The sequence below is a fragment of the Lactuca virosa genome, chromosome 9 (assembly GCF_052849685.1).
Source record: "Lactuca virosa cultivar CGN04683 chromosome 9, Lactuca_virosa_CGN04683_v6, whole genome shotgun sequence".
Lineage (NCBI taxonomy): Eukaryota > Viridiplantae > Streptophyta > Magnoliopsida > Asterales > Asteraceae > Lactuca > Lactuca virosa.
In genome coordinates this window covers 154,892,324-154,916,754 of record NC_136434.1, presented here as the reverse complement: position 1 = coordinate 154,916,754, position 24,431 = coordinate 154,892,324, and the positions used below count along the sequence as shown (strand labels likewise).

The 24,431-nt window shown below is 36.9% G+C and overlaps 3 protein-coding genes across 3 annotated transcripts; 2 read left to right on the top strand and 1 right to left on the bottom strand.

Annotated features, from left to right (window-relative positions):
• Window positions 1–630: 630 nt before the first annotated feature.
• On the top strand, window positions 631–4,098 carry LOC145137485 (putative sphingolipid transporter spinster homolog 2). Its single transcript, XM_079071615.1, has 15 exons — window positions 631–900; window positions 1,180–1,311; window positions 1,430–1,531; window positions 1,832–1,936; window positions 2,034–2,109; window positions 2,211–2,285; window positions 2,366–2,468; window positions 2,580–2,622; window positions 2,725–2,804; window positions 2,894–2,970; window positions 3,136–3,249; window positions 3,352–3,471; window positions 3,553–3,681; window positions 3,773–3,851; window positions 3,930–4,098. Exons 1-15 carry the CDS (start codon window positions 809–811, stop codon window positions 4,013–4,015), a joined length of 1,413 nt encoding a protein of 470 aa, XP_078927741.1. The 5' UTR covers window positions 631–808; the 3' UTR covers window positions 4,016–4,098.
• Window positions 4,099–4,207: 109 nt separating this feature from the next.
• LOC145137487 (soluble inorganic pyrophosphatase 6, chloroplastic-like) lies at window positions 4,208–5,967 on the bottom strand. The gene is made up of 6 exons (XM_079071616.1): window positions 5,590–5,967; window positions 5,201–5,361; window positions 5,014–5,114; window positions 4,729–4,910; window positions 4,496–4,594; window positions 4,208–4,419 (listed from the first exon to the last, which is right to left on the bottom strand). Exons 1-6 carry the CDS (start codon window positions 5,842–5,844, stop codon window positions 4,327–4,329), a joined length of 891 nt encoding a protein of 296 aa, XP_078927742.1. The 5' UTR covers window positions 5,845–5,967; the 3' UTR covers window positions 4,208–4,326.
• A 1,969-nt stretch (window positions 5,968–7,936) lies between these two features.
• LOC145140965 (metallothionein-like protein type 2) lies at window positions 7,937–9,038 on the top strand. The gene is made up of 3 exons (XM_079074335.1): window positions 7,937–8,221; window positions 8,440–8,520; window positions 8,660–9,038. Exons 1-3 carry the CDS (start codon window positions 8,151–8,153, stop codon window positions 8,748–8,750), a joined length of 243 nt encoding a protein of 80 aa, XP_078930461.1. The 5' UTR covers window positions 7,937–8,150; the 3' UTR covers window positions 8,751–9,038.
• The last annotated feature ends 15,393 nt before the right edge of the window (window positions 9,039–24,431 follow it).

The window sequence follows — 24,431 nt, the reverse complement described above, 5'->3', positions numbered from 1 at the left end:
TAACATCCAAATGAAACCATTCAAAGGTCATCTCTAAATCGGTTAGTACCAAAGGGCTTTTAGCCCAACGGTATCAGGTGTTGCCCTTCTTCCTTGAGGTCGAGGGTTCAAGTCTCGTCTGAGACATAGGTAAATTATGGAGTAGTTTCGAAGTAGATTAGATTTGTTGTAAAAAAAAACAGTTAGTATTTAGAAAGTTTGATATAACCTCTAAACAGTTAAGGAACCCTACCTTTTCTTAATTATTAAGAGGTACTAACCTTTAAACATAAAATGATTCGGTTTTATCAAACAACCCTACCTTTTCCATTGATCCCTTTTATACATATGAACTTAACGTGAAAAGAAAAAAGAAACAAATATAAGGCTAAAAGTAATAATTTGTTACTCTTGATTACGTAAGATTTCAAAGTTTCATGTTGCTTTTCAATGAACCTAGTCATTTATTTATCCATTGCCGGCATAAATCTGGTTTGGTTGTAAATTGTCAGAATTGAAACATGAGGATAGAAATTGCAATAAATGTCAAACTTCCAAATAGGAAGTAAGAGAAATAAATCCAGACTCAGAGACTCACGGAACACCACGTAAGAACATCATAACACAAAAAGGGAAAGGAAATTAAGCAAACTTGAAATGAAAATTTGACACCTGTTCGCAGTATAACAAAAGGATGTCAATGAGATGGATTTCTTCTTTTACAACAAAAAAGTTTTGCAGTCTCTTCTTCTTCTTCTTCTTCTTCTTCTTCAAGAACAAAACTCCACTGAAACCTTCTGCGTTCAAATAATCACAGGCATTACATGACATGGGTGCTGTAGAGAAAGGATCCGAAAAACATTCGATTGATATTGACATTGACAACGATTCAGCTGATACTTCTTGGTTCACCCCTTGGAGGTAACACTAATCATCGTTAATTGAATCTATGATTGTTGTAGAATAGAATTAAACCTATTTCAAAATGTGCGAATTCGCAGATCTTAAATCCCTTCCCCTCTTCTTCTTCTTCTATCTAAAATCGATTGACATTTTGGCATCGTTTGTGTTCATTGAGGTTCGATCGTAGTATTTAAATGTTTCATTTTAGGCGATTATGTATATATATTTTATGAATCGCAGGATTCAATTGGGAAGTTTCGTTGATAAAATTGGGTAATTGATTGTGTATATTAACAGGTTGCTTGGGCTATTCTGTGTGATCAACTTGATAACTTATTTGGATCGAGGAGTAATTGCGAGTACTGGTGTAAACGGGGTTCCAGAAACTTGCAAACCTTCTGGAGAATGTTCAAGTGGTACTGGACTTCAGTAAGTCTTACTTTTGGATTCAATTCGTGGAAATATATATTATATATACTTGGTATCTTGTCCTTGAAATTGAAACCCTAAGGGTACTATCGTCTTTTCACTTTTCTGTGTTTTGCAGGGGTGAGTTCCACTTGACCAATGGTGAAGATGGTGTTCTATCTTCTGCATTCATGGTTGGACTTCTTATTGCATCTCCAATATTTGCATCCTTGGCCAAGAGGTAATATGAAATATGTATGTATGATTTTCTACACCATTAGTATAAATAATTGCATCATTTTTCTTCAAATATTAAAATTTGAACCTTGATGATGACTCATAATAAATAGACAATCATACATCCACCCAATAGTAAAGAAACTGTCAAGAAAAAAGATACAAACAATAAAGCTAAAGTAAAAAAAAAAAAAAAATAGTAAAAATGAATTGGAGAAAACCTAATTATTAAAGCACAAAGTAAGTTTATTTATTTATTGTTTGTCATGATGAATTACATTTTTGGTGTTTGTTTAATGTGCAGCATGAATCCCTTTAGGCTTGTTGCAGTTGGTTTGTTAATTTGGACTTTTGCTGCAATTGGTTGTGGAATTTCAGTTGGTTTTTGGTCAATTACAGTGTGTCGAATGTAAGATACTAAATAAAAATTAAGTTTTTATTCTTCTTTTTTTTCAATCAAATGTGCCACATCATCAACATGATGTAAATCTTTCAAAAAAATTCAGGTTAGTTGGTGTTGGTGAAGCTTCTTTTATAAGTCTTGCAGCTCCATTCATTGATGAAAATGCTCCACCAAAACAGGTTTTCTTGTGGATTCTTTCTATTTTCATTTATTAATAAATAATAATTAATAATTTAATATAATCGTTTCTTTTAATTATTTTAATTTATTAATATCACAGAGATCAGCATGGCTAGGAATATTTTACATGTGTATACCAACCGGAATTGCACTTGGTTATGTTTATGGTGGACTGGCAAGTGATGTTTTTCCTTTATTTGAGTTTTTTTTTTTTTTTTTTAATTTTTATTTGAATAAATATTATTATATTTTCAGGTTGGAGGTAGTTATGGTTGGCGATACGCGTTTTTAAGTGAAGCGGTTATGATGGTGCCATTTGTTATTTTGGGTTTTGTAATGAAACCTTTGAATCTCAAAGGTACATTTTTAGCATTACTGCTTTATTTCTAGTATCTGCTTTCACTGTTTATGTCAGTATTTACCATTATGACGAAAGTACCCTTTTGGCTCATGGTTTGTTTCTAAGCAGGTATTACGAATGCTAAAAATGCCGCGGGATCTTCAAAAGACAAGTTAGGGTTTGTTCTTTTATTTTATTATTTATAAAAATAAAAAAATGGCTTTTGAAATAAAAATGATATTTAAATTATTAAATGCTTATTGTGTTGTTGCAGGGCTGATTCTCAAACTACTAGCATTTTCCAAGATATTAAAGAGCTTCTGAATGAGAAAATATATATAGTAAATGTTTTAGGTACCCTTTTTTTTTTAAAAGAAACTTGAAGGAAAAAAATGATGACGTGGCGTATCTTAATTGTTTACTTTTGAATGGTTTTTTTTTAGGTTATATTGCGTACAATTTTGTGATAGGTGCTTATTCATATTGGGGACCAAAGGCTGGCTATAGCATATATCATATGGTACGTGAGAAATACAATTGCTTTGTATTTGAAACATAATTGGTGACATTTTCAAAATATAATGTTGTAATAAAAAGAAATTCTATAATAAAAAATAAAAATAAAAATAGGTTGGTATTTCTTGCATTTATTAAGCCTTAATTAATGATAACATGATGTTTGTAGAGCAATGCTGACATGATGTTTGGAGGAATCACGATTGTGGGTGGAATTGTGGGGACATTAACGGGAGGTTTTGTCCTTGACAAACTTGATTCCACAATCCCTAATGCTTTTAAGGTAACGCACAAACACATAATTTTAGCATTTATATAATAAATCTAATAAAATTTGTGGATTTTGTATTAATTATTAATTAAGTGTCATCTTTAAACTCCACAGCTTCTTTCATCAGTAACATTTTTCGGGGCAATATTTTGCTTTAGTGCCTTTTGTTTCAAGAACATGTACGTCTTCATTGTTTTCTTTCTTATTGGAGAAATGCTCATTTTTGCCACTCAGGTATAAACCTTTTTATTTAAATCATCTCATCAAACATTATTTTCTTTAAAAAATAAATAAATATTTTTCCCCACACTACAGGGTCCTGTAAACTTTGTGTCTATTCATGCTGTTAAACCAAGCTTAAGACCATTGGCTATGGCTGCATCTACTGTATCAATTCATATCTTTGGTGATGTGCCTTCATCTCCACTTGTTGGAGTTATGCAGGTTTGTATTTCCACATTTCATATAATAAATAAATAAAGAGTTTAGTAATTGTAAAATTAATTTCATAACTATTTACATGTATGTAACACAGGACCATATTGGAAACTGGAGAACATCCACATTAATCTTGACAACCGTACTGTTTTTAGCAGCTGGAATATGGTGTATAGGTACTTTTCCCAAACATTTCTTCCACCTATTTTGATTAAATTTCACTTTATTTATTTATTTATTTTTTGTTTATGCAGGTATTTTTATTCCATTTGTTGATAAAGATGATGAAGATATGGAAAATCCAAAAAAGTCAAACAAGACAAATCCATTCGATGATTAGACGACCTAAACGAATGTTGCTTTTTTAAAATAATTTCCATCATAATGCCACATCATCGATTTTGACCAGTCAACATTTTTCCAAGGCGAAATAACCGAATCCGGATCATAATTTTCAAGTCGAGCAATTTTGAAGGGGAAAAAAAAAGGTGCCAAATAAGACATGGAGAGTTCTAAGTTGACATGTATGAAATATGCAAAAGTAGCTCTTGAATTTCATTTCATACCAAATGAAATCTTTGATTTATGAAAAAAATTTGCTTAAAATGTCTCAATTTAACTTGAAAATCTTTATAAATTTTGCATTTACTACTACACAAGCGAAAGCTCCCCAGCTGGAGTTGATCTCTTGACTAGGTTAGCCCATGACTCGTTTGTCTCCGTGATCACTTTCAGCGCGTATGCCTGTTTGATTAATTTCATAAATTATTAAAATTACTTAAATACCCCTAAAGAGGGTTCAAGTTTATTAGTTTATTACCTTATTAGCTGCTTTATTGCCAAGACCAAAGTTGTTGGCAGGCTTCCCATCAGGAATCTTGTAGTCTCTAAACCAATCTCTAATTGCGGTAAGTGTGCCCTAAACAAAAGTCATTAATTAGGGCTATTTTCGATGATAAAAAATGAGGGCATTTTCGTCTTTTGCACATACAAGAGATTGAGAGTTGAGTCCTTGTCCTATTAGTGATAGTCAAAGTCAAAGAGGGTTAATACCGGAAAATGCTTCTCAACATCATCAATGTCATTAACAAGTGAAGCTTTTGGATCATCCAATGAGATTGCAACAATTTTCCAATCGAGTTCTCCTTCATCAATCATAGCTAGACAACCTAAAGGTTTGACTTTCATAAGTTGACCCACGTTCCCACGATTTTGACCAATTTCAACCACATCAACTACAATATCAAAATTAAAAGAATTTGGCGTATTAGATTGAAGTTAACAAAGTCTTTCATACATACACAATCGTTTAATACAAAATGGGATTTTTAAAGTTACCTGGATCATTGTCTCCAAATGCTCCATCAACATCAGGATTTGCAAATGATGGATCTTCCCATGTTTGTGGAAGCAATCCATAATTCCAGTTAATATTGTACCTGAGAATCAAAGGTATATTATATGAGTGTTTCTTTTTGACTTAATACAAAAAGAACAACTTAATAGAGAAAGCAGAACCACTTACGGGTAGTATCTAAGTTTCCCTTTTTTTGTATCTTGCTTAATGGGTGTGAAGATTTCATCAGTAGCAACCTCCATTTTTGCACTTGATTCTTTCGGAATTTCAACAATAAAATTGAATGTTCCATCACCAACATGCAATGGTATATCATGCCATGGTGAAATCTGAAACAATAAGTCACGTTATTATATCCCAATTCCATCAACACGTATTCACAATTAAACCCTAAATCAATAATTACCGTACTGCATACACATTCGAACCGAATATCATCACCAATCATACAATGTTCAAACATCTAAAGCAATGTATCGAAATCGAATAAGATAATCGAAACCCTAGAACGTTAATCAGCGAAAACACAAAAATCGGAACGAGAGATGAATATTGACCTTTTTGCCGGAATTATCAACGAAGAAAACTCTGTAATCTAGGGTTTCGGACGTTCCTTCCTCCTTGATCTGGAAATCAGGCCTGTAAAGAGCCGAACAAGTGAAACTCCTCTTCTTCGAAACTAATTTGGTGGTGTTATTGAAGCAAAGGCTGAAATGGCGAGGTTTGAAGAATGGGGAGGCGGCGGCTTTGAAGAGTAGTGAAGATGATGTGCCGATGTTGGTTGTTGACACCATGAGTCTAGTGGCAGCCATTGATGGATGGGTAGAGAAGGAGGTTTTGGGTTCCGATTACAGTGAAGAGACGAGAGTGAAGTGTGAGGCGTTACAAGCCACTTGATTGTGTAGTAGATACTGACACTATGTTGATTCAGCGCTCCATTTTCTTACAATAAGATATTGCTGAATCACAAGTGGCATATTCTTTTTTACTTTACTTATTTTGTTTTTATGGAAAGATTCCAACACAAATTCTTACGATAAAAACAATATCTTTATATAAATTGAGGTTACGTTTAATTATTTAATTGTGAGTATGTTACGTATATATATTTGGTATATACTTTTACATGATTTATCATTGGTTGGACAAAGTGTTTAAACTTTAAAAAACACAACTTTGACTCCTAATAGCTAGTTTAGCTGGTTTTCTGTAATTCAATCGCTTTATAGTAAGGTTTGTATCGCTTCAGACTTGAGTTATGCAATGTTTTAAAAACCGGTTTGAACCGGCCGGTCGAACCTGTTGGACCGGGAACCGGGGGAGGGAGCGGTTCAACTATCACCGGTTTTACATTAATTTCTAAACCGGATTGAACCGGCCGGTTTTTAGAAAAAATCGGTTGAACCGGTCAAAATAAACCGGTTGAACTGGTTAAACCGACTAAAAACACATGAAAAAAAACAATTTACATAATAAACTTTGGTAATTTTTTTCATATCTATTTAGTTTTCTCTAAATAAAAACATATGGTAAATATTATAAAGTTTTTTGATGTGTTTGTATTCATTTAAAACTATATTTCGTTATAGTATTATACTTTATTTTCTTTTTGACGTATATTGATTGATGTAAAACACAAAAACTTATAGTTATGTGTTATTTTAATGTATTTGGATTCATCTACAACTTATTTTTATGTGTATTTTTAATGTTTGAATTTGTAAACATCAAATTCATTATTTATATATGTATGTATGTGTAGAAAAATAGAAAAAAAAAACATGAAAACTACAGAAACCGGTTGACCCGGCGGTCGAACCGGAACCGATCACCATACCGGTTCAACTAAAAAACCGGTTTTTAAAACATTGGAGCTATGGTGTTTTGGTTTGTTGTGACGTTGTTGAGGCCTGAGGGGGTTTATATTCTTATAGCAAGACTCGACCTAAGATTGAAAATGTTTCTAACATATAAACAATGGAAGGTGAAATAAGATTCCAAATATAGATTGGAGTTTGGAAATTATTATTATGTTTGATTCGAAAAACAATCTAAGATTTCAAACTTCAATCTATGCTTGAAATTTAATTCCATATTTCATGTTTTTTTCTCTATTATAAACATTTTCAACATTATAAGTGATTTGATCTATAATAATTCTCTTGTTTGATTATTGTTGGCAAAATGTATATCAAAATCTATTTATAGGATGTTTGGAGATTGTATCAAATGAAGACCAACACTCTAACCTGGTTTGGCATCTTAGCTTGTTTTAAAAATCAAACAGAAAGACAACTTCCGAACTCCAAACGATCTAATAACAAACCAACTTAAATCATTGTTCTTCACATGCAACGAACAATCACCGAATATCTTGTAAATGGATTTTGGTATTTATTCTGCCAACAAAATTGGACATGACATCATTTCTCTTTGTTTTAAAGAAAAATCACTTGTCAATGTCAGATTTTATTGTTGAAAGCTATCAATAACACTATAAACAACAACATATAAAAACATAGAAATTATGAGTCAAAAAAAAAAAGTTCGTTCAAATACAAAATTTTGCAAAATGTGAGGTTATTTATTTATTTATTTAAGTTGAGAGTTTCAAAAAAAATGTTTAGGTTTTTTTTTAAAAATTTTTTTTATGTAAATAAAAAAAGTTACTGATGAACATATTGAACATATTAAAAGGACCAAATAAAAAACATAAAGACCACTTAGAAAGAAAAAAAAAATGAGCTTAATCCTAAAAAATCAATATAATCATTTACTATTAACTTACTTGTCACTTTAATATTGAAAATGGATTGCTTCAAATGAATAACCGGGTAATCAAATACGAGAAACGTGTTAAGATCCGGGCCCGCATCTAAAACCGGATCAACAACGCCTAGTCTCCTATCACCGCCATTACCGGTGAAATAGGTGTGCATGAAGATTTCGTGATACGTGGAGGGTGAAGATCAATAACTGTTACACACTGCTCCCTCTTGCTGCTGCGCATAAATAGCAGTGATCAAATAACCTCCAAACTACTCGTTCAATAGAGACTGCTTTGCTTTGATACATTCCATAACCAAATCTTCTACTCGATTAGATTTTTGAATCAACAATGTCGTCGTCTTGCTGTGCTGGTAAATGTGGCTGTGGTTCTGGTTGCATGTGTGGAAGCAGCTGCGGCGGGTAATTTTCATCGATATTCATTATTTGACAGTTTGATTTGATTTGATCTATTTCCCCCTTTTTCTGTTCGATTGAATATGAATATCAATCGAAATCGATTGTGATCTTAATTTTTTTTCCTTGGAATTCTCATTCTAGATTTGTTTCTCGCATGTAATCTGCAGCGAACCGATTCTAGATTTCCTAATGTTTGATTTTGATTTGATGTTTGGTTGCAGGTGCAAGATGTACCCAGACACGATCTACGGCGAGAACACCACCACTGAGACGCTTATTCTCGGTGTTACACCCAACAACACGTACGTAATCTCCTTCTCTTCTTCTTTTTTCCCCTTCAATTTCGTGGGTTTCCATTGGCAATTGCAAGTCAAAAATCGCTAAATCGAAATGAAATTTGGTGGTGATTAATGATGAGTTTATTTATGGGTTGTGTTGCAGTGGGCTTGAGGCCGGAGGTGCAGAGGCGGCCGGCGAGAATGGAGGATGCAAGTGCAGTCCATGCACATGTGAGTCATGCAACTGCAAATGAAGAAGACAATCGATCAGATCACCAATGGGTATTCTATTCTAAGTTCTAACAATGGTATCTTAGCATGTTAAAAAATAAAGCTAGTTAGATATAACAAATATTTGCAGTAGTCTTGTTTTTGTTTTCAGTGTAATAAAAGCATCCATGGAGATTTTGTTTTTGTTTGTTTGATCTACCAACAATTAATGGAGCAGTTTTGTTAGCGACTGAAGTAGATGAATCGTTATGTGTTTTTGGTTCTTATTTTATGGACTTGTTACAAGCATGTATGGAATTTCTGATTTTGAACCGATGGATACTTTTCTATGAATATGAATTCTTTCATGTTTCAACCATTGTTTTGTAAAAAAAAAATTAATAAATAAAAAAATGTATTTTTGTATTTTATAAACTTTAAAACTTAATAATGTTCAAAAAATGTTTAATAAATTAACAATGTTGACGATTAACTGATTGCAGTTTAAAAAAATAAAAAAAAATTAAGACTTGACTAGATCTCACTAATGGCCCAATTAGGGTTAATGACCTAGGAGGGTAATAAGGTTTTAACTTTGTCCACATTAGGTCCTTAAGGTTTTTTTTGTACATATTACACCAATATGGTTGTATATAACCGTTTAAAAAATGTAATAAGTTTTTATTTCGTCCGCATTAGGTCCCTACGGTCTTTTTTTGTACATATTACACCAACATGGTTGTTATAACCGTTTAAAGAGGGGTAATAAGGTTTTAATTTTGTCCACATTAGGTCCCTATTTTTAATATTTTTATCATTTCATCCAACTCTTTTACAATTTATATTAGTATCTAGTATGATGACTTCATCATTTCATCTTCCCATTTTAGTCGCCCATTCACCACAACCACAGTTTCAATTGAAAGGTTGTAACACTCGATTTTGGATTTGCTTCATTTCTCGGGGCTGCGGCCTAATCTTCAGTTGTTATGAGGCTTAGGGCTTCGGGGAAGAAAGGTTTTGGTCTTTTCGGATGTGGGTGTTATGGTTTAAGTGATCGAAGTGTTCGATGGTGCCTTCAGAGGCCAAGGGTATAATTGTAATTTAATAACTCGGTCTTTTATGAATTTTGGGTTTTGTTCAGGAGGTTTTATGGCTATGGTGTGTTGTTAGGAGCGTAGGGTTTCTCCCCAACTTTCCGTGGATATAAGGTTCGTTGGAAACGGACCTAAGATGAGGAAGTTAGAGTAGTTTGAAATAATGGCAAAAATGGCCCTTGGTGGAAAAAGTTGGCAAGTTGGTCCCATGCGTGCATGGAGGAGGGCACGTGCCTGGGTGAGTATGCCCAGCGTAATGAGCAGAGTGCCAAACCCTAATTTTTAGGGTTTAGGCACTATTTAAACATCTTTATGAGCTCAAGGCTCTTTCATTTCTCAGCCTCCATTGTCTTCTAGCCTCATTTCGGAAACCCTAATCTCATTTTGAGCGTTTGAGAGATCTAAGTGTGCATTTTGGTATGTTTTTGCTCATTTTTAAGAAAAGGGTGTTTAGTGCTAGCTTGTGGTTCAAATGAAGACTTGGGCTTATTTTCAGAAAATGAGTTTTGGATTAAGCCAGGCTACGCCCCGCGTAACTGGCCGTACGCCCAGCGTACTGATTTGAAATCACGATATGGATTCATCGAGTACGCCCAATGTAAGCAGAGAGTACGCCCCGCATTCGGCGTGGGCTTTGGGCTTGTTGTATTTTTTTTGGGCTTCGCTTCTTGGGCCACCTTGTTGCTTTAGGCCTTTTGGGCCATCTGAGATCAACTTTTTGGGACTAAGGAAATTATTAAGCTTTAGGATAAGGCCCACATGGGGGTTGGGCCCAAGTTGGAAAATTGGGCCATTAGTGGGCCTTTGTGGATCTTTTGGTTTCGGGCCTTTTTGGTTATTGGATTTGGGCCTCAGTTTTGGTTGAGGTTGGGCCAGGGGTAAATTGGTCATTTTACCTCAAGTATGGATTATGGACCATAGATTGGAACCCAATTGCTAATTGGGTGTGATTTTGTTCTGATAGCTCAGGGAGTCGTCCGGGCAACAACTAGGGATTTCTTTCAGTGAGCTTCTGCGTTCGAGGTGAGTCTCCTCACTGTTCTATGGGTCGAAGGCACCAATACCGGCCCATTTGGTTCATGTATTGTAGGAAGACCTAGGGGTAGCCCTTGACATTATGTACGAAAGACCAGGAGGCGGCTCCTGGCAAACGATATGCAAGACCAGAGTCTGAACTCTGACAATTATTAGTAAGTTTTTATAGGTTGTATGCTAGTTGTCTTTGTGATGCTTGCATAGAAGACCTGGAGGAGGTGGTTCCTGGCACTTTGTTGGAAAATATTTGTATGTGATTGTAACTTGAAATAAGTTGAGTCCTTTTATATATCTCTCTAACAAACATTATCAGAATGTTTCAGGTTGGAAAGATACTGAAGATTCAACAAGTGTTTGAAGAATCAGATGTTGGAGCACTTGAAGTTGATGTACACATGGAGCACCTGCTGTTGACATGGATCACTTGCTGAAAGCTAGTTGGATCATCATGATCTCATATGGCACATCTAGATCATATGTGAAGCATCAAGACACTGATGGATCATTTGGAATATTGATGGCTCATCAGAAATATTGTTGACTCATCCACAACTCTATGACTCAACAAGAGTTGATGGCTCAACAAGAACACTTGGTGGCTCAACTCAAGTCAATGGATCAACATGATCACATTGAGGGCTCAACAAGACTGCACATGATTCATCATGTACAATGAAGACACATCCAAATGTACCGAAAGGAACATGAATTTCGTCCATGGTCCATCACGAACATGTGGTGGTACATCTTCAAGTTCAAGACATAGTCCAACATTCAAGAAACTACTCAACATGATCAACAACACTTCTGGAAGTTGATGACATCTAAGAAGACAATTGAGCAGCATGATGCTCATGACATTTTCACTGTTGATCATGAAGGTTCAAGAATTATGAAGACTCATAACTTGGATGGAACCCTAACGGAATACTAACGGAATTGGAATATTCCATCCATTCTCCGTTAAGTAGGGCAAAGGTGTCAACTGATGACTAAGTCATGATGACGTGTCAACACCTGATTGGTCAAGCCATGTCATGGGCTTTTCCAAAGCCTATAAATAGGCCCCTTGGGATCCATTATAAAGTTGCTCTTCCTTGCTCATTTCAGATCATTTTGCACAATTGCTGCTTAGATTAGTTTTCAGAGAGCCATTTGAGTGTTTTAGCTTGTCTATCATTCAAACACTTGTAACTGATTCTTGATGAATATGAGACACTTTTGAATCATTGATATTGAACATATAAAAACGTTTTTGTTATTAACTTGGTGATTCACAACACTTTATTTTCCGCACTACTTGCCACTTGACGATTCTAAAACTCTGTTTCAATATTTTCAACACTTGGACTACTCTAGTCTAGGTTTACTGAATTTTTCTCGTTTCTTCAGTTGGTATCAGAGCTCGAGTGATCGACTTTGAGACTTAGAAAACTTTTCACAAAAACATTTTTTTTAAGTTTCAAACTAGGATCACCTGTTCTCAATGGCAAGTGTGAATCAAAACCAAAATGTTCTCTATTCAGTTTCAGTTGCAAACAGTCTTGGAGCAGGAAATCGTGCACCTATCCTTGTGCCTAGTGAATACACTTCTTGGGCAGATCGCATCAAGTACTACCTGGAAGGTCATCACTCTGACATCTGGACCTTCATCTCCACTGGGAAACATACTCCAGAATTTTTGAAGGACATCAGAGTTCCTGAAGCTGATGTCTCTCCTGAAACCTCCAAAGTTATCTCTGGATCTGTTTCCTCTGGTGCTCAACTTCGTGACAGGAAAATCAAGAAGTTTGAGGCTAAGGCAATGCAAGAGCTGTTATCTGGAATTCCTCATGACATCTATGAGCAACTTCCCGATGAAGACAAGAGTTCACCCTTCAATGTCTGGAATGCACTCAAGAAACAATTTGAGGGAACTGATAAGATTCTCGGAAACAGGAAGAAAGTTGCATTGACAGACATAGACAACTTCAAGATGTTACCTCATGAAACTCTATTTGATGCATATTCTAGGTACAACATTGTTGTCAACAGGGTGAAGAAACTCAAAGGAGAAAGATCGCAAGAGGATTTCAATCTGAAATTCTTGAACAGTCTATCTCCAAAATGGGATACAGTGCATATGATCATACTGCAAACTACAATCAATCTAGACACCATGTCTCTGTTTGATCTGTATGCTGAACTGCAACAACATGAGCCAAAGGTCAACAAGCTAGCTCAAGCAACTCCTTTTGATAATCAAGGACTTGCCTTGGGAAATTCAGCACCCATGGCAAATCATTCTCAAAACCTGATTGCACATCACAATCCAATCCCAAACCACTTTGCTGATCAGTTTGCCAACCAAGGATATGGAGCATATCCTTATCAAAGTTCGAGTATGGCTCAACAGTACAACTCGAATCCGTACATGTCAACTCAACAACCTCTTCAGATCGCAAATGGATACATGGCTAATCATCAAGCTTTCATTGGAACTACAATGGAATCTCCTCAAATCAATGAGGAAAAGGAGTATGAAGAATGCTTGGCACTCCTAACCAAGTTCAATCCAAACTTCAAGAAGTTTGTGAACAAGCCAACTGGGAACTTTAGAGCACAAAGTTATCAGCAACCCCAACACTATCATCAGAACTCTGGAAACTTACAAGGAGGAAGCAACAGTCAACAAAGCTTCAACTCTCAGAATTCAAATTCTGAAAGTTATAATTCTCAAAGGATGAACACAAGGGTTCAAGATAACAAGTTGAAGTCCCATGAAGATAATGAAGTAATCAGGTGCCACAACTGTCAAGGTGAAAATCATTTTACCAAGGATTGCAAAATGAAAACCAAGAAGGTCAAAGACGAAGCATACTACCTTCAAAAAGCGGAGCAGATCAAGAAGCAGTCAAAAGACAAAGCCTTCATGGTCATGGAAACTCCAAGTGTGGAAGTCTGGGAAACAGATGATGAAGTAGATCAAGCAGAAGAAACTGAAGCCTACAAGAACTACTTCTGCTTCATGGCTGATGATGACAAGGAGCCTTCTCCTCTCCATCAACAAGTTGTTGAAAAGGTACGCTTTATGCTTCGTGATAATCATTTAACTATTGAGCCTTTTAATGATGACATTGACCATATTTCTGAAATGATCAAAGAATATGTCACCAATGCTGAATATCGTGTCAGTTACTACAAAGATGAGCTGACCGACACTCAGTTCAGACTTGAAGAACTGAGATGTCGTATGGCTAAGTTAGAAAAGACCTTGCAATCAAAACTGAGGCACATCTTACGTCAGTTGAACAATACGAAATTGTATTGAATCAACGTGACATTATTGCAAAAGACAATCGTGAGATGTACGCCCAAATCAATACAAAAATCAATAGTTATAAGGCATCCAAAACCCTTCTCGAACAGAACTCACATGCTATTCTTAAGGGACTAAAACCATCATGGATCAAATATGGTATTGGTTACGATGAAATGAACAAGGAAATCATGGGTCTCAATACTCAACCAGAGTTGTTAGCATGTGATCCAAGTCTCTTCACCGGAGACAATGAGGATCACGAAGAGGTGGTAACTTGCAGTCCCGATGTAATTGCCACTTCATCCTCAAGCATCCCATTGGAAGTTACATCATCCCATGATCTTCCAGACTTGGACACTCGTTCTGACTCTCCAGTAGAACTTTCTCTTGAGTGTCCTACCATGGAAAGTTTCAATTCAGAAGATGCCACTTCTGAAAAACCAGATATCCCTGACTCTAAATCTAGTGATAAAAAGCCCAAATCATATGAGTCAATAGGATATTCCAAGACTGAACCCATTGAATTCCTCAGTCAAGAAACATTTCCATCTCTTAATGCTTCCGTCTCTGGAACAAAGGACTTAGGATGTAAATATTCTAAGAAACAACAGACTGGAAAATCTCCAACTCCAGTCAACAAGGATGACATCTTGAAGACTGTGAGCAATGATAAAACTGTTGTTGAAATACTCAAGAGACCCTTTGTTCCAATCAAGATCTCTTCACCCAGTCCTAAACAAGAGGAGACAATTGTAAATCCAATCAATGTCTCTAAAGACAAGGGAAAAGAGAAAATTAAAGCCTCTAAAGAACAAGGTCCAACTGTAGTCCATCCTTCAAAACCCAAAGTGGTTAAGACTACAAATAATGACAAGGATAGGAAGTACAAAAGAGTACCTAAGGCTAAGCCAAGCCAAGGGAAGACCAGACATACCAGTCCTCCTAAAATTTCAAGGACTCAGAGATCCTCTCCTTCCAATCATGGTTTCTCAAATTCTGGATTTCCAAACCAAACTGGAATTCACTATCAGAATAATTTCAGACCTAACAATCTTCCTGATTTATCTGAAATGATGAGACCAAGACCTGTTCAAACCAACCCTTTCATGTATCAGAATAGTAATTACCCCATGAATTCAATTCTTGGTCCATATTGTGGTTTTTCTCCGTCCATAGGAGGGAATCACATGTTTGGGGGAAACTCTAGGTTTCCAATGATCAATCAATTTGGGGGAAATACCCAGTTTCCCATGTTTGATCAATTTGGAATGTCATTGAACTATGGATTTCCTTCTCTAGGAATTCCTACTCAGTTCACCAACTCTCCATTCTTCCACAGACCAAATCTCAAAAGAAGACCACTAAAAAGGTCAAAACCAAGGTCTCTAAAAACCAAGCAAAACCCAAAGTGGTTGATGCAAAACAAGAAAAGACTGTCCCAACTCCCACAAGTCCGAAAAAAGCTAACACTCAAGGACCCAAACAAACATGGGTACCTAAACCTTCTCTCTAAATGCAGGCTTTTTGTGTCGGGGTACCACATGATGACACATGGTACATTGATAGTGGATGCTCCAGGCACATGACCGGGCACAAAGGATATCTCAGAGATTTCAAGATCACAAGGCCAGGTCAGTATGTTACTTTTGGAAACAACATGAAGGGAGAAGTTATGGGACACGGAAACATATCAAACGGGAACTTTACCGTTAAGCGTGTAGCATATGTAGATGGTCTTAAACATAACCTTATCAGTGTTGCACAACTGTGTGACAATGATCATGAGGTTTTGTTCACTAAAACCAAGAGTTTGATTATGGATACCAAAAAGCGCATCCTTGTTGATTCCCCACGAAATGGGAACATGTATCCTCTTGATATTGAACTAATTGAGGGAACTCCTGATATTTGTCTTCTTTCCAAAGCTACCTCTGACATTAGTTGGTTGTGGCATAGAAGACTCTCCCACCTCAACTTTGGTTATATCTGTTGGATAAGGTGTATAAGTCCATAACTATTTCTGGTATGTACTTGACCCGACCCGGCATGGTCCATTTGGGTTGCATGGCACCATGCAATTGGATAAACTAAAATGAGAGAAATAACACTTATGGTTTATTAATATATTATAAGTTCTAATATATTAATAATATTATTTAATTAGTTTGATCAAGAATTAATTTAGAATTAATTAAGTGATCAAAAGATAACTAATTAAATATATGGGTAGATTATGTAAATCTTCCATATCTTATATAGTGGGCTAAGAGGCTCCATGGATTATCAAGTTGGGTTCCACCCATAGGATGCTCCATGGGAGTTACAAACCCATGGGTCATGGAAATGAAGAGTCATGACACATTAGGGTTTACATGGTGTAACCCTAGATGTGTCAACACTATATAAGAAACTCATTCTCCACCAAAATTGGACACATAAGAAACAAGAGGGCTAGAGCCAATTTTGCAAGTGTAAGATTCTCTCAAAGTTTACTCCTTTGCATTTGGTGTTGTGTGAAGCATTTGAGGCATCACACTTGGGGTGCTAGGCTCACAAGGTTTCAAGGATCATAATCAACAACAAGGTAAGTTATTCTATCTTTCATTCAAGTTAAAAATGTTCCCCATGTATGCTAGATAGGAATATAACCTTGGAATTCAACTTTGCATGATTATTAGACAAAGATAGATCCAAGGTTATTAGGGTTGCATGTACACTTAGGAAGTGTTAGAATGCTCAAAACCCATCAGTGGTATCAGAGCCTAGGTTTGTTTGTTGTTTTTTTTTGTGTGCAAACAGCTTGAAAAAAATCATTTTTCTGTTTTCTGCTCGTATGAAAGTTTGCACATTTGTTACTGGAAATGGACTAGAAACATTACCCTAAACTGTTTTGATGTTTTAAAGCTTGTTTTAGATGGTGTAATGTTTATGCTAATCCATTTACAATGGCAATTATTAAAATTACAAGTTTTTTTTTTTAAGTGTAATTTTTTGATTCTTGAAAGTGATCATATTCATGTTCTTGAACTTATGAAGATTAGATGATCATAGGAATTGTTTGTAACCTTCATGGTAGTTTAATTCATGATCATAATATGTTTTAATGGAGTCCATAACTTGTCCTCAAGTTATGGAAAACCAAAAGTCTCACTTTTATTAAAGCCATTAAAAGAACACAAGAGTTATAAAAATGAAGAGTCTTCATTTTTATTACTCAATTAATTCATAAGTTATAAGAAATGAAAAGTTTTGGAAGTTTACAAAACTTGCCCTCAAGTTTTGGAACATGTAAAGTCTTGATTAAAACTTTAGTTCCAACCCTTAGAATTTTAAAAGTTAAAATTCAACCCTTATACTTTATAATATTATAAGTTACTAATATATATATGTATAACAACAAGTCGTCTTACCGCTAGTACGCCTCATTCACGAAGCCGGTCTATAAGGGGGGTATAAGGTTGTTGCCTATAAAATGGCAACTTAATGGGTGTCCACTCTCACCCACCGCTTCCTTGATCGGTGGAGGGTCGTTAGCCGAACGGGTAAGACAAGGACTTATAAATTCTCATTAAAAGTATGATGAATATTATAAAGTAACTAAATGCTTTTATTAAATTCTCAATCTTAGTTACTTTAGGAAAATGTGAATAAGGTGCTAATCCATGAAATTACACTTTACACTTTGTTTAAGTCGTTGGTGGAGCGTGTGTGGTTAACCGGCACACTAACTTGGACTTAACAAGGTAGGTAAAGGGTGACTTAAGGTTTACCATAGCATCGGTGGAGCGTGTGTGGTTTACCGGCACATCGATTGAGTGATAAACCTTGAGGGTACCAAGTGATTTGCATGGTTACTTCACACCTCGTTTTGTGATCCTCGGTATCCCAGTCACAAAACTTGGAGGGCACACTCGAAATTGAAACATGCCTTTGAAAAGTTCATTGAATCTCAAAAGAATCTAGGAATTTCTAAGAACCAATTAAAAACCTAATATTTATATTTCGTTTTTCATGGTGGAAATTGGTGAATCGTCATTCACCTACCTTTCAAATATGTTATAGCTTGGATTACGGCATACCTCTTCTAAGTTATAATATATTGTGATTGGATCCTAGCCTTAATATTACATTTGGGTGTTTTATTAAGGACTCTCTTAATATCTAAACTAATCTTGTTCTCTTCTTTCAGATGTCTTCAAACAATGCTGCTTCTGGCTCTAATCCTAATGGCTACTTTACCCTTATGAACTTGTGTGGGAAAGTCACTTTTGATGGATCCAACTTCAATGAATGGATCAGAAACATCAGGATGATTACCCGCTACGAGGACAAAGAATATGTCCTTGACAAGGAGCTTAAGGAGATTGATGAGACCACTGCAACTCCCCAGGAGATCGCTGACTTCCGGGCACATGAAAGGGATGCTACAAAAGTGGCATGCATCATGTTGGCCACCATGACAGCGGAACTCCAAAAGTCCTATGAGGACTTCTACCCTTTTGAAATGCACCAAGATCTGATGGAAAGATACCATCAAAGTGCACGACAAGAGAGGTATGAAATCATATGCTCTATCATAACAACCATGATGAAGGACGGGGAATCCGTCACGAGCCACATGCAGAAAATGCAAAGGTATGTGGATCGGTTGCTGAAGCTTAATGTGAACTTCCCTGAGGAGCTTGCAATAGATATCATTTTGCACTCCTTACCATCGTGCTATGATCAATTCCGCATGACATATCACATGAATAAGGAAGAGGTCACACTCAGCAAACTTCAGGGACTCCTCAAGACCGCAGAAACAGGTCTTAAGGGTAAGTCGGTTGTTAACACTCCTACTCCAAACTCCGCCCCGGTTTTGGCAATCGGGAAAGGTAGAGGGAAGAAGAGGAAGAGCTCTTCGAAGGGTACCAAGGATAGGACCCTTGATGGCTCTTCTTCAAGTGGAACCAAGAAAGGTTTTGTCACTCCTTCTTCTGACCCTAAAGAGGCTGAATGCTTCTATTGCCATGAAAAGTCACATTGGAAGCGGAACTGCCCAAAGTACCAGCAAGATGTGAAGGATGGGAAAGTTAAACCCAACCATGCAGGTATTTACACTATCTTATCTAATAACTCACCCCATTCTAACTCTTGGGTCCTTGATACCGGTTGTGGTATTCATATCTGTTCTGATTTGCAGGGACTAAGAAGAAGTGAGAATGTGGAGCATGGAAGAATAAACTTAATCATGGGGAATAGGAAAGCTTTACCTGTCACCAAGATTGGAGTTTATACTTTATCGCTAAGTAGTGGGTTTAGTTTAGATTTGAATAAATGTTGTTATTCGCCAGAAATGGCAAGAAATATTATTTCCTTTCATGCATTGTATAAACAAGGTTTCACCTTTTCATTTGATAATGAAGTTGGTTCGATTAATGCTTTCTTTAATAATGTTCTTTATTTTAAAGCATTACCTTGTGATGGTGTGTATGAAACTGTATCTGTGGTTGATAACTTAGGAAATAATGTATTGTGTATTGATTCTGTTAATGATAATAACTTGGATAAAGCATCATTATGGCATTGTCGTCTTGGACATATAAGCAAGAAACGCATCGGCCAACTCCAAAAGGATGGAGTATTGGAGTCATTTGACCTAAAGTCAGATGATAGTTGCGAATCATGCTTACTTGGAAAAATGACAAAGTTACCCTTCACAGGTTCTTGTGAGAGGGGTGAAGGTTTGTTGGATCTTATACACACGGATGTGTGTGGGCCCTTCAAACATGCCACAAGGGATGCTAATCGTTATTATTTGACTTTTACCGATGATTACAGTAGATATGGATATGTCTACTTAATCAAGCATAAGTCAGAGACTTTTGAGAGGTTTAAAGAGTTTAAACAGGAAGTCGAGAATCAATTGGGCAGGAACATTAAGATGCTTCGATCCGATCGAGGTGGTGAGTATCTTAGTTCAGAGTTCCTCGACTATCTTAGGGAATGTGGGATTGTCTCACAATTGACACCTCCCAGGACACCACAGTTGAATGGTGTAGCTGAGAGGCGTAATCGAACCTTGTTGGATATGGTTCGTTCCATGATGAGTCGAGCTTCGCTACCAATCTCATTTTGGGGGTATGCCTTAGAGACTGCCGCCCATATCCTTAATCTAGTTCCCACAAAGAAAGTTGCCAAAACTCCTCATGAGATGTGGACTGGTAAAGTACCCAAACTAGACCACATTAAGATTTGGGGTTGCGAGGCTTTCGTGAGACGCGAGACTCATGATAAGCTCGAACCTCGAAGTGAGAGGTGTATTTTCATCGGCTACCCACAGAAATCCTTTGGTTACTTCTTCTACAGACCTAGTGAGAATGTGGTCTTTGTAGCTAGGAGGGCTTTCTTTCGAGAGAGAGAGAGAGAGAGAGAGTTCATAAGCCAAGGAGACAGTGGGAGGCAAGTTGACCTTGAAGAAATTCAAGAGTCAAGTGGTGAAGGAACTTCAAACCCTAGCACTCAACTTGAGGAGGAAACTTCTGTTGAGCCAATTGACAAGTCTGTACCTCTGAGGCGTTCCACAAGGGTTAGGAATGCACCTGAGCATTACTATGGATTCCATATTACTGCGGAAGGTGATACACTTATCAGTGATGAGACACTGATAGGTCTGGATGAACCTAACAGTTATGCGGAAGCCATGGCAGGCCCTGAGTCAGCCAAGTGGAAAGAGGCAATGGACAGCGAGATACAGTCCATGTATGACAATCAAGTTTGGAACTTGGTTGAGAATGTACCAGGTCGTAAGACTGTAGGGTGCAAATGGATCTTCAAGAAGAAGACCGACATGGATGGTAATGTACACACTTATAAGGCACGACTTGTTGCAAAGGGTTTCTCACAAACTCCGGGAGTTGATTATGATGAGACCTTTTCTCCAGTGGCCAAGATTAAGTCTATTAGGGTTCTGTTAGCCATAGCCTCATTTCATGACTATGAAATATGGAAAATGGATGTCAAAACCGCTTTCCTTAATGGAAAGTTGGCTGAGGATGTTTACATGATTCAGCCAGAGGGTTTTGTCAACACAGAGTACCCTAATAGAGTGTGTAAGCTTGAGAAATCCATTTATGGGTTAAAGCAAGCACCTCGCAGATGGAATCTTTGCTTTGATGAGAAAGTCAAGGAATTTGGCTTTTCTAGGAGTGAAGATGAATCTTGTGTATATGTCAAGGCTAGTGGGAGTATAGTTAGCTTTTTGGTATTGTATGTGGATGACATACTACTCATAGGAAATGACATCCCAACTCTGCAGGAAGTTAAGTCCTGGCTTGGGAAGTGTTTCTCTATGAAGGACCTAGGAGAAGCTGCCTATATTCTAGGGATAAGGATCTTGAGAGACCGGAGTAAAAGACTAATTGGACTTAGTCAGAGTACTTACTTGGATAAGGTGTTGAAGAGATTCGGCATGCAGGACTCCAAGAAAGGAGAGTTACCCATCCAGAGTAATGCCAGATTGAGTAAGACACAAAGCCCTAGTACTGAGGCTGAGATAGCAGAAATGAGTTGAATACCTTATGCTTCGGCTGTAGGATCGATCATGTATGCTATGACGTGTACTCGACCTGATGTAGCCTTTGCTTTGAGCATGGTTAGCAGGTATCAGGGGAACCCTGACAAGGCACACTGGACTGCGGTAAAGAATATCCTCAAGTACCTACGGAGGACTAAGGACTGGGTCCTTACCCTCGGTGGGAGTGAAGACTTGAGAGTTGTAGGGTATAGTGATGCTAGCTTTCAGACTGATAGGGATAATTTCTGCTCTCAGTCAGGCTGGGTCTTTACCTTAAATGGAGGAGCAATTTCTTGGAAGAGTTCCAAGCAAGAGACAGTGGCTGATTCAACTTGCGAATCAGAGTATATAGCAGCTAGCGAGGCAGCAAAGGAGGCGATATGGCTGAAGAACTTCATTGGAGACCTTGGAGTTGTACCAACTATTAAAGAGCCAATGGAAATTTTCTGTGATAGTGAAAGTGCAGTTGCCATAGCCAAGGAACCAAGGGATCTCGGGAGATCCAGACACATCGACAGAAAATACCATTTCATCAGACATCGAATAGAAGAAGGACTCCTCGTGGCAAAGAGGGTATCATCGGATGAGAATCCAGCAGATCCCCTCACGAAGGGACTGACTCGGGTTAAGCATCTCCAGCATGCTCGGAGCATAGGGCTGAAGGATGATATTAGATTTAGTAGTTAGATAACCTTGAAATTTGTAAAGTGTAATTGACATTAGATGATGAATAAAAGGTGTTTTATTTATGAGTAAAGTGTTGCTATCTCTTGTCGATCGTTTACTATATTTCTTTTGCATGTTTTGACTTCCAGAATAATTATGTTTGGTATATCATATTATTCGAACCTCCACAGTCGGTCATATGTCGGAAGTAGGTTTGAATCAAGACTGTCATGATTGGTTGCAGAGGTCTAAGCTGTTGGACATTGCTACAACACTCATGAGTGCTCATAAGTTCTGAGCATTGGACTCAACCCACGCTCACTGGAATCACTTCATGGAATTTATCTCGAGTGATCGTGAGACGGTAATATCATATAAGTCTTCAAACCTAGAGATATGATTTGTTACTTATGAGTTGGTTATGCATTGATTGTACGTTAACGCATTGGAAACTCGATGTTATAAAACGTGCTTTTGTATATAATTCAATGAGTGGTAGAACAAACACATGAGTCGAAGTTTATCTGTTCCTTCTTAGATTAGAAGCTGATATCTGGGCCCCTCGGTGATTTTGTTTTGACCTATGTACCGGGCCCGGTCAGAACTAAGTTGATGTGTTCAATTAAGTTCTTTGTCAAACAAATCGGAAATCGGGAAACAAACTGTTGGACAATAACTAAGACATTGTTCCATGTATTTGTCCGGGTGATATCTAGAACAGAGGATTATATGATCACTTATCTTAAATGGCGTATCATCATCTTCTCAGTTCCGAGAGACCTTGAAAGAGCTACGATTGCCGATCGGTTCCTGAAGTATTGCAGTTATAGTTATTAGACTTATCCAAGTGGGAGACTGTTGGATAAGGTGTATAAGTCCATAACTATTTCTGGTATGTACTTGACCCGACCCGGCATGGTCCATTTGGGTTGCATGGCACCATGCAATTGGATAAACTAAAATGAGAGAAATAACACTTATGGTTTATTAATATATTATAAGTTCTAATATATTAATAATATTATTTAATTAGTTTGATCAAGAATTAATTTAGAATTAATTAAGTGATCAAAAGATAACTAATTAAATATATGGGTAGATTATGTAAATCTTCCATATCTTATATAGTGGGCTAAGAGGCTCCATGGATTATCAAGTTGGGTTCCACCCATAGGATGCTCCATGGATGCTCCATGGGAGTTACAAACCCATGGGTCATGGAAATGAAGAGTCATGACACATTAGGGTTTACATGGTGTAACCCTAGATGTGTCAACACTATATAAGAAACCCATTCTCCACCAAAATTGGACACATAAGAACAAGAGGGCTAGAGCCAATTTTGCAAGTGTTAGATTCTCTCAAAGTTTACTCCTTTGAATTTGGTGTTGTGTGAAGCATTTGAGGCATCACACTTGGGGTGCTAGGCTCACAAGGTTTCAAGGATTATAATCAACAACAAGGTAAGTTATTCTATCTTTCATTCAAGTTAAAAATGTTCCCCATGTATGCTAGATAGGAATATAACCTTGGAATTCAACTTTGCATGATTATTAGAAAAACATAGATCCAAGGTTATTAGGGTTGCATGTACACTTAGGAAGTATTAGAATGCTCAAAACCCATCAATATCAACAAACTCATTGAAAAGGATCTTATGAGAGGACTACCATTGTTAAAACTTGACAATGATATACTTTGTGCTGCCTGTGAACAAGGAAAAATCTCCAAATCTCCACACAAAAGTATAACAGAACATAGTGTATCTGAACCTCTTCAACTTATACATATTGATCTGTGTGGTCCCACTAGAGTTCCTAGCTTAAGTGGTAAGAAATACATTCTTGTGATTGTGGATGACCATACCAAATTCACTTGGGTTTACTTTCTACAAAACAAATCTGAAACCACCAATGAGCTAATCAACTTCATTCGCTACATAGAAGTTAGGGTAGGCAAGCCACTTAGAAGACTGAGAAGTGACAATGGTGGCGAGTTCAAGAATAACGCCTTAGACAGCTTTCTTGTATCTAAAGGCATCGAGCACAATTTTTCTGCACCCTACACT

Coding starts and splice junctions, on each gene's coding strand:
- LOC145137485 (XM_079071615.1), top strand. CDS start 809: ATGGGTGCTGTAGAGAAAGGATCCGAAAAACATTCGATTGATATTGAC. Junction 2,286..2,365: donor GTTATGTTTATGGTGGACTG/GCAAGTGATGTT, acceptor TTATATTTTCAG/GTTGGAGGTAGTTATGGTTG. Junction 2,805..2,893: donor ATATATAGTAAATGTTTTAG/GTACCCTTTTTT, acceptor GTTTTTTTTTAG/GTTATATTGCGTACAATTTT.
- LOC145137487 (XM_079071616.1), bottom strand. CDS start 5,844: ATGGCTGCCACTAGACTCATGGTGTCAACAACCAACATCGGCACATCA. Junction 5,362..5,589: donor TTGATAATTCCGGCAAAAAG/GTCAATATTCAT, acceptor TTATTGTTTCAG/ATTTCACCATGGCATGATAT. Junction 4,911..5,013: donor ATTTGGAGACAATGATCCAG/GTAACTTTAAAA, acceptor TTGATATTGTAG/TTGATGTGGTTGAAATTGGT.
- LOC145140965 (XM_079074335.1), top strand. CDS start 8,151: ATGTCGTCGTCTTGCTGTGCTGGTAAATGTGGCTGTGGTTCTGGTTGC. Junction 8,222..8,439: donor TGTGGAAGCAGCTGCGGCGG/GTAATTTTCATC, acceptor GTTTGGTTGCAG/GTGCAAGATGTACCCAGACA. Junction 8,521..8,659: donor GGTGTTACACCCAACAACAC/GTACGTAATCTC, acceptor GTTGTGTTGCAG/TGGGCTTGAGGCCGGAGGTG.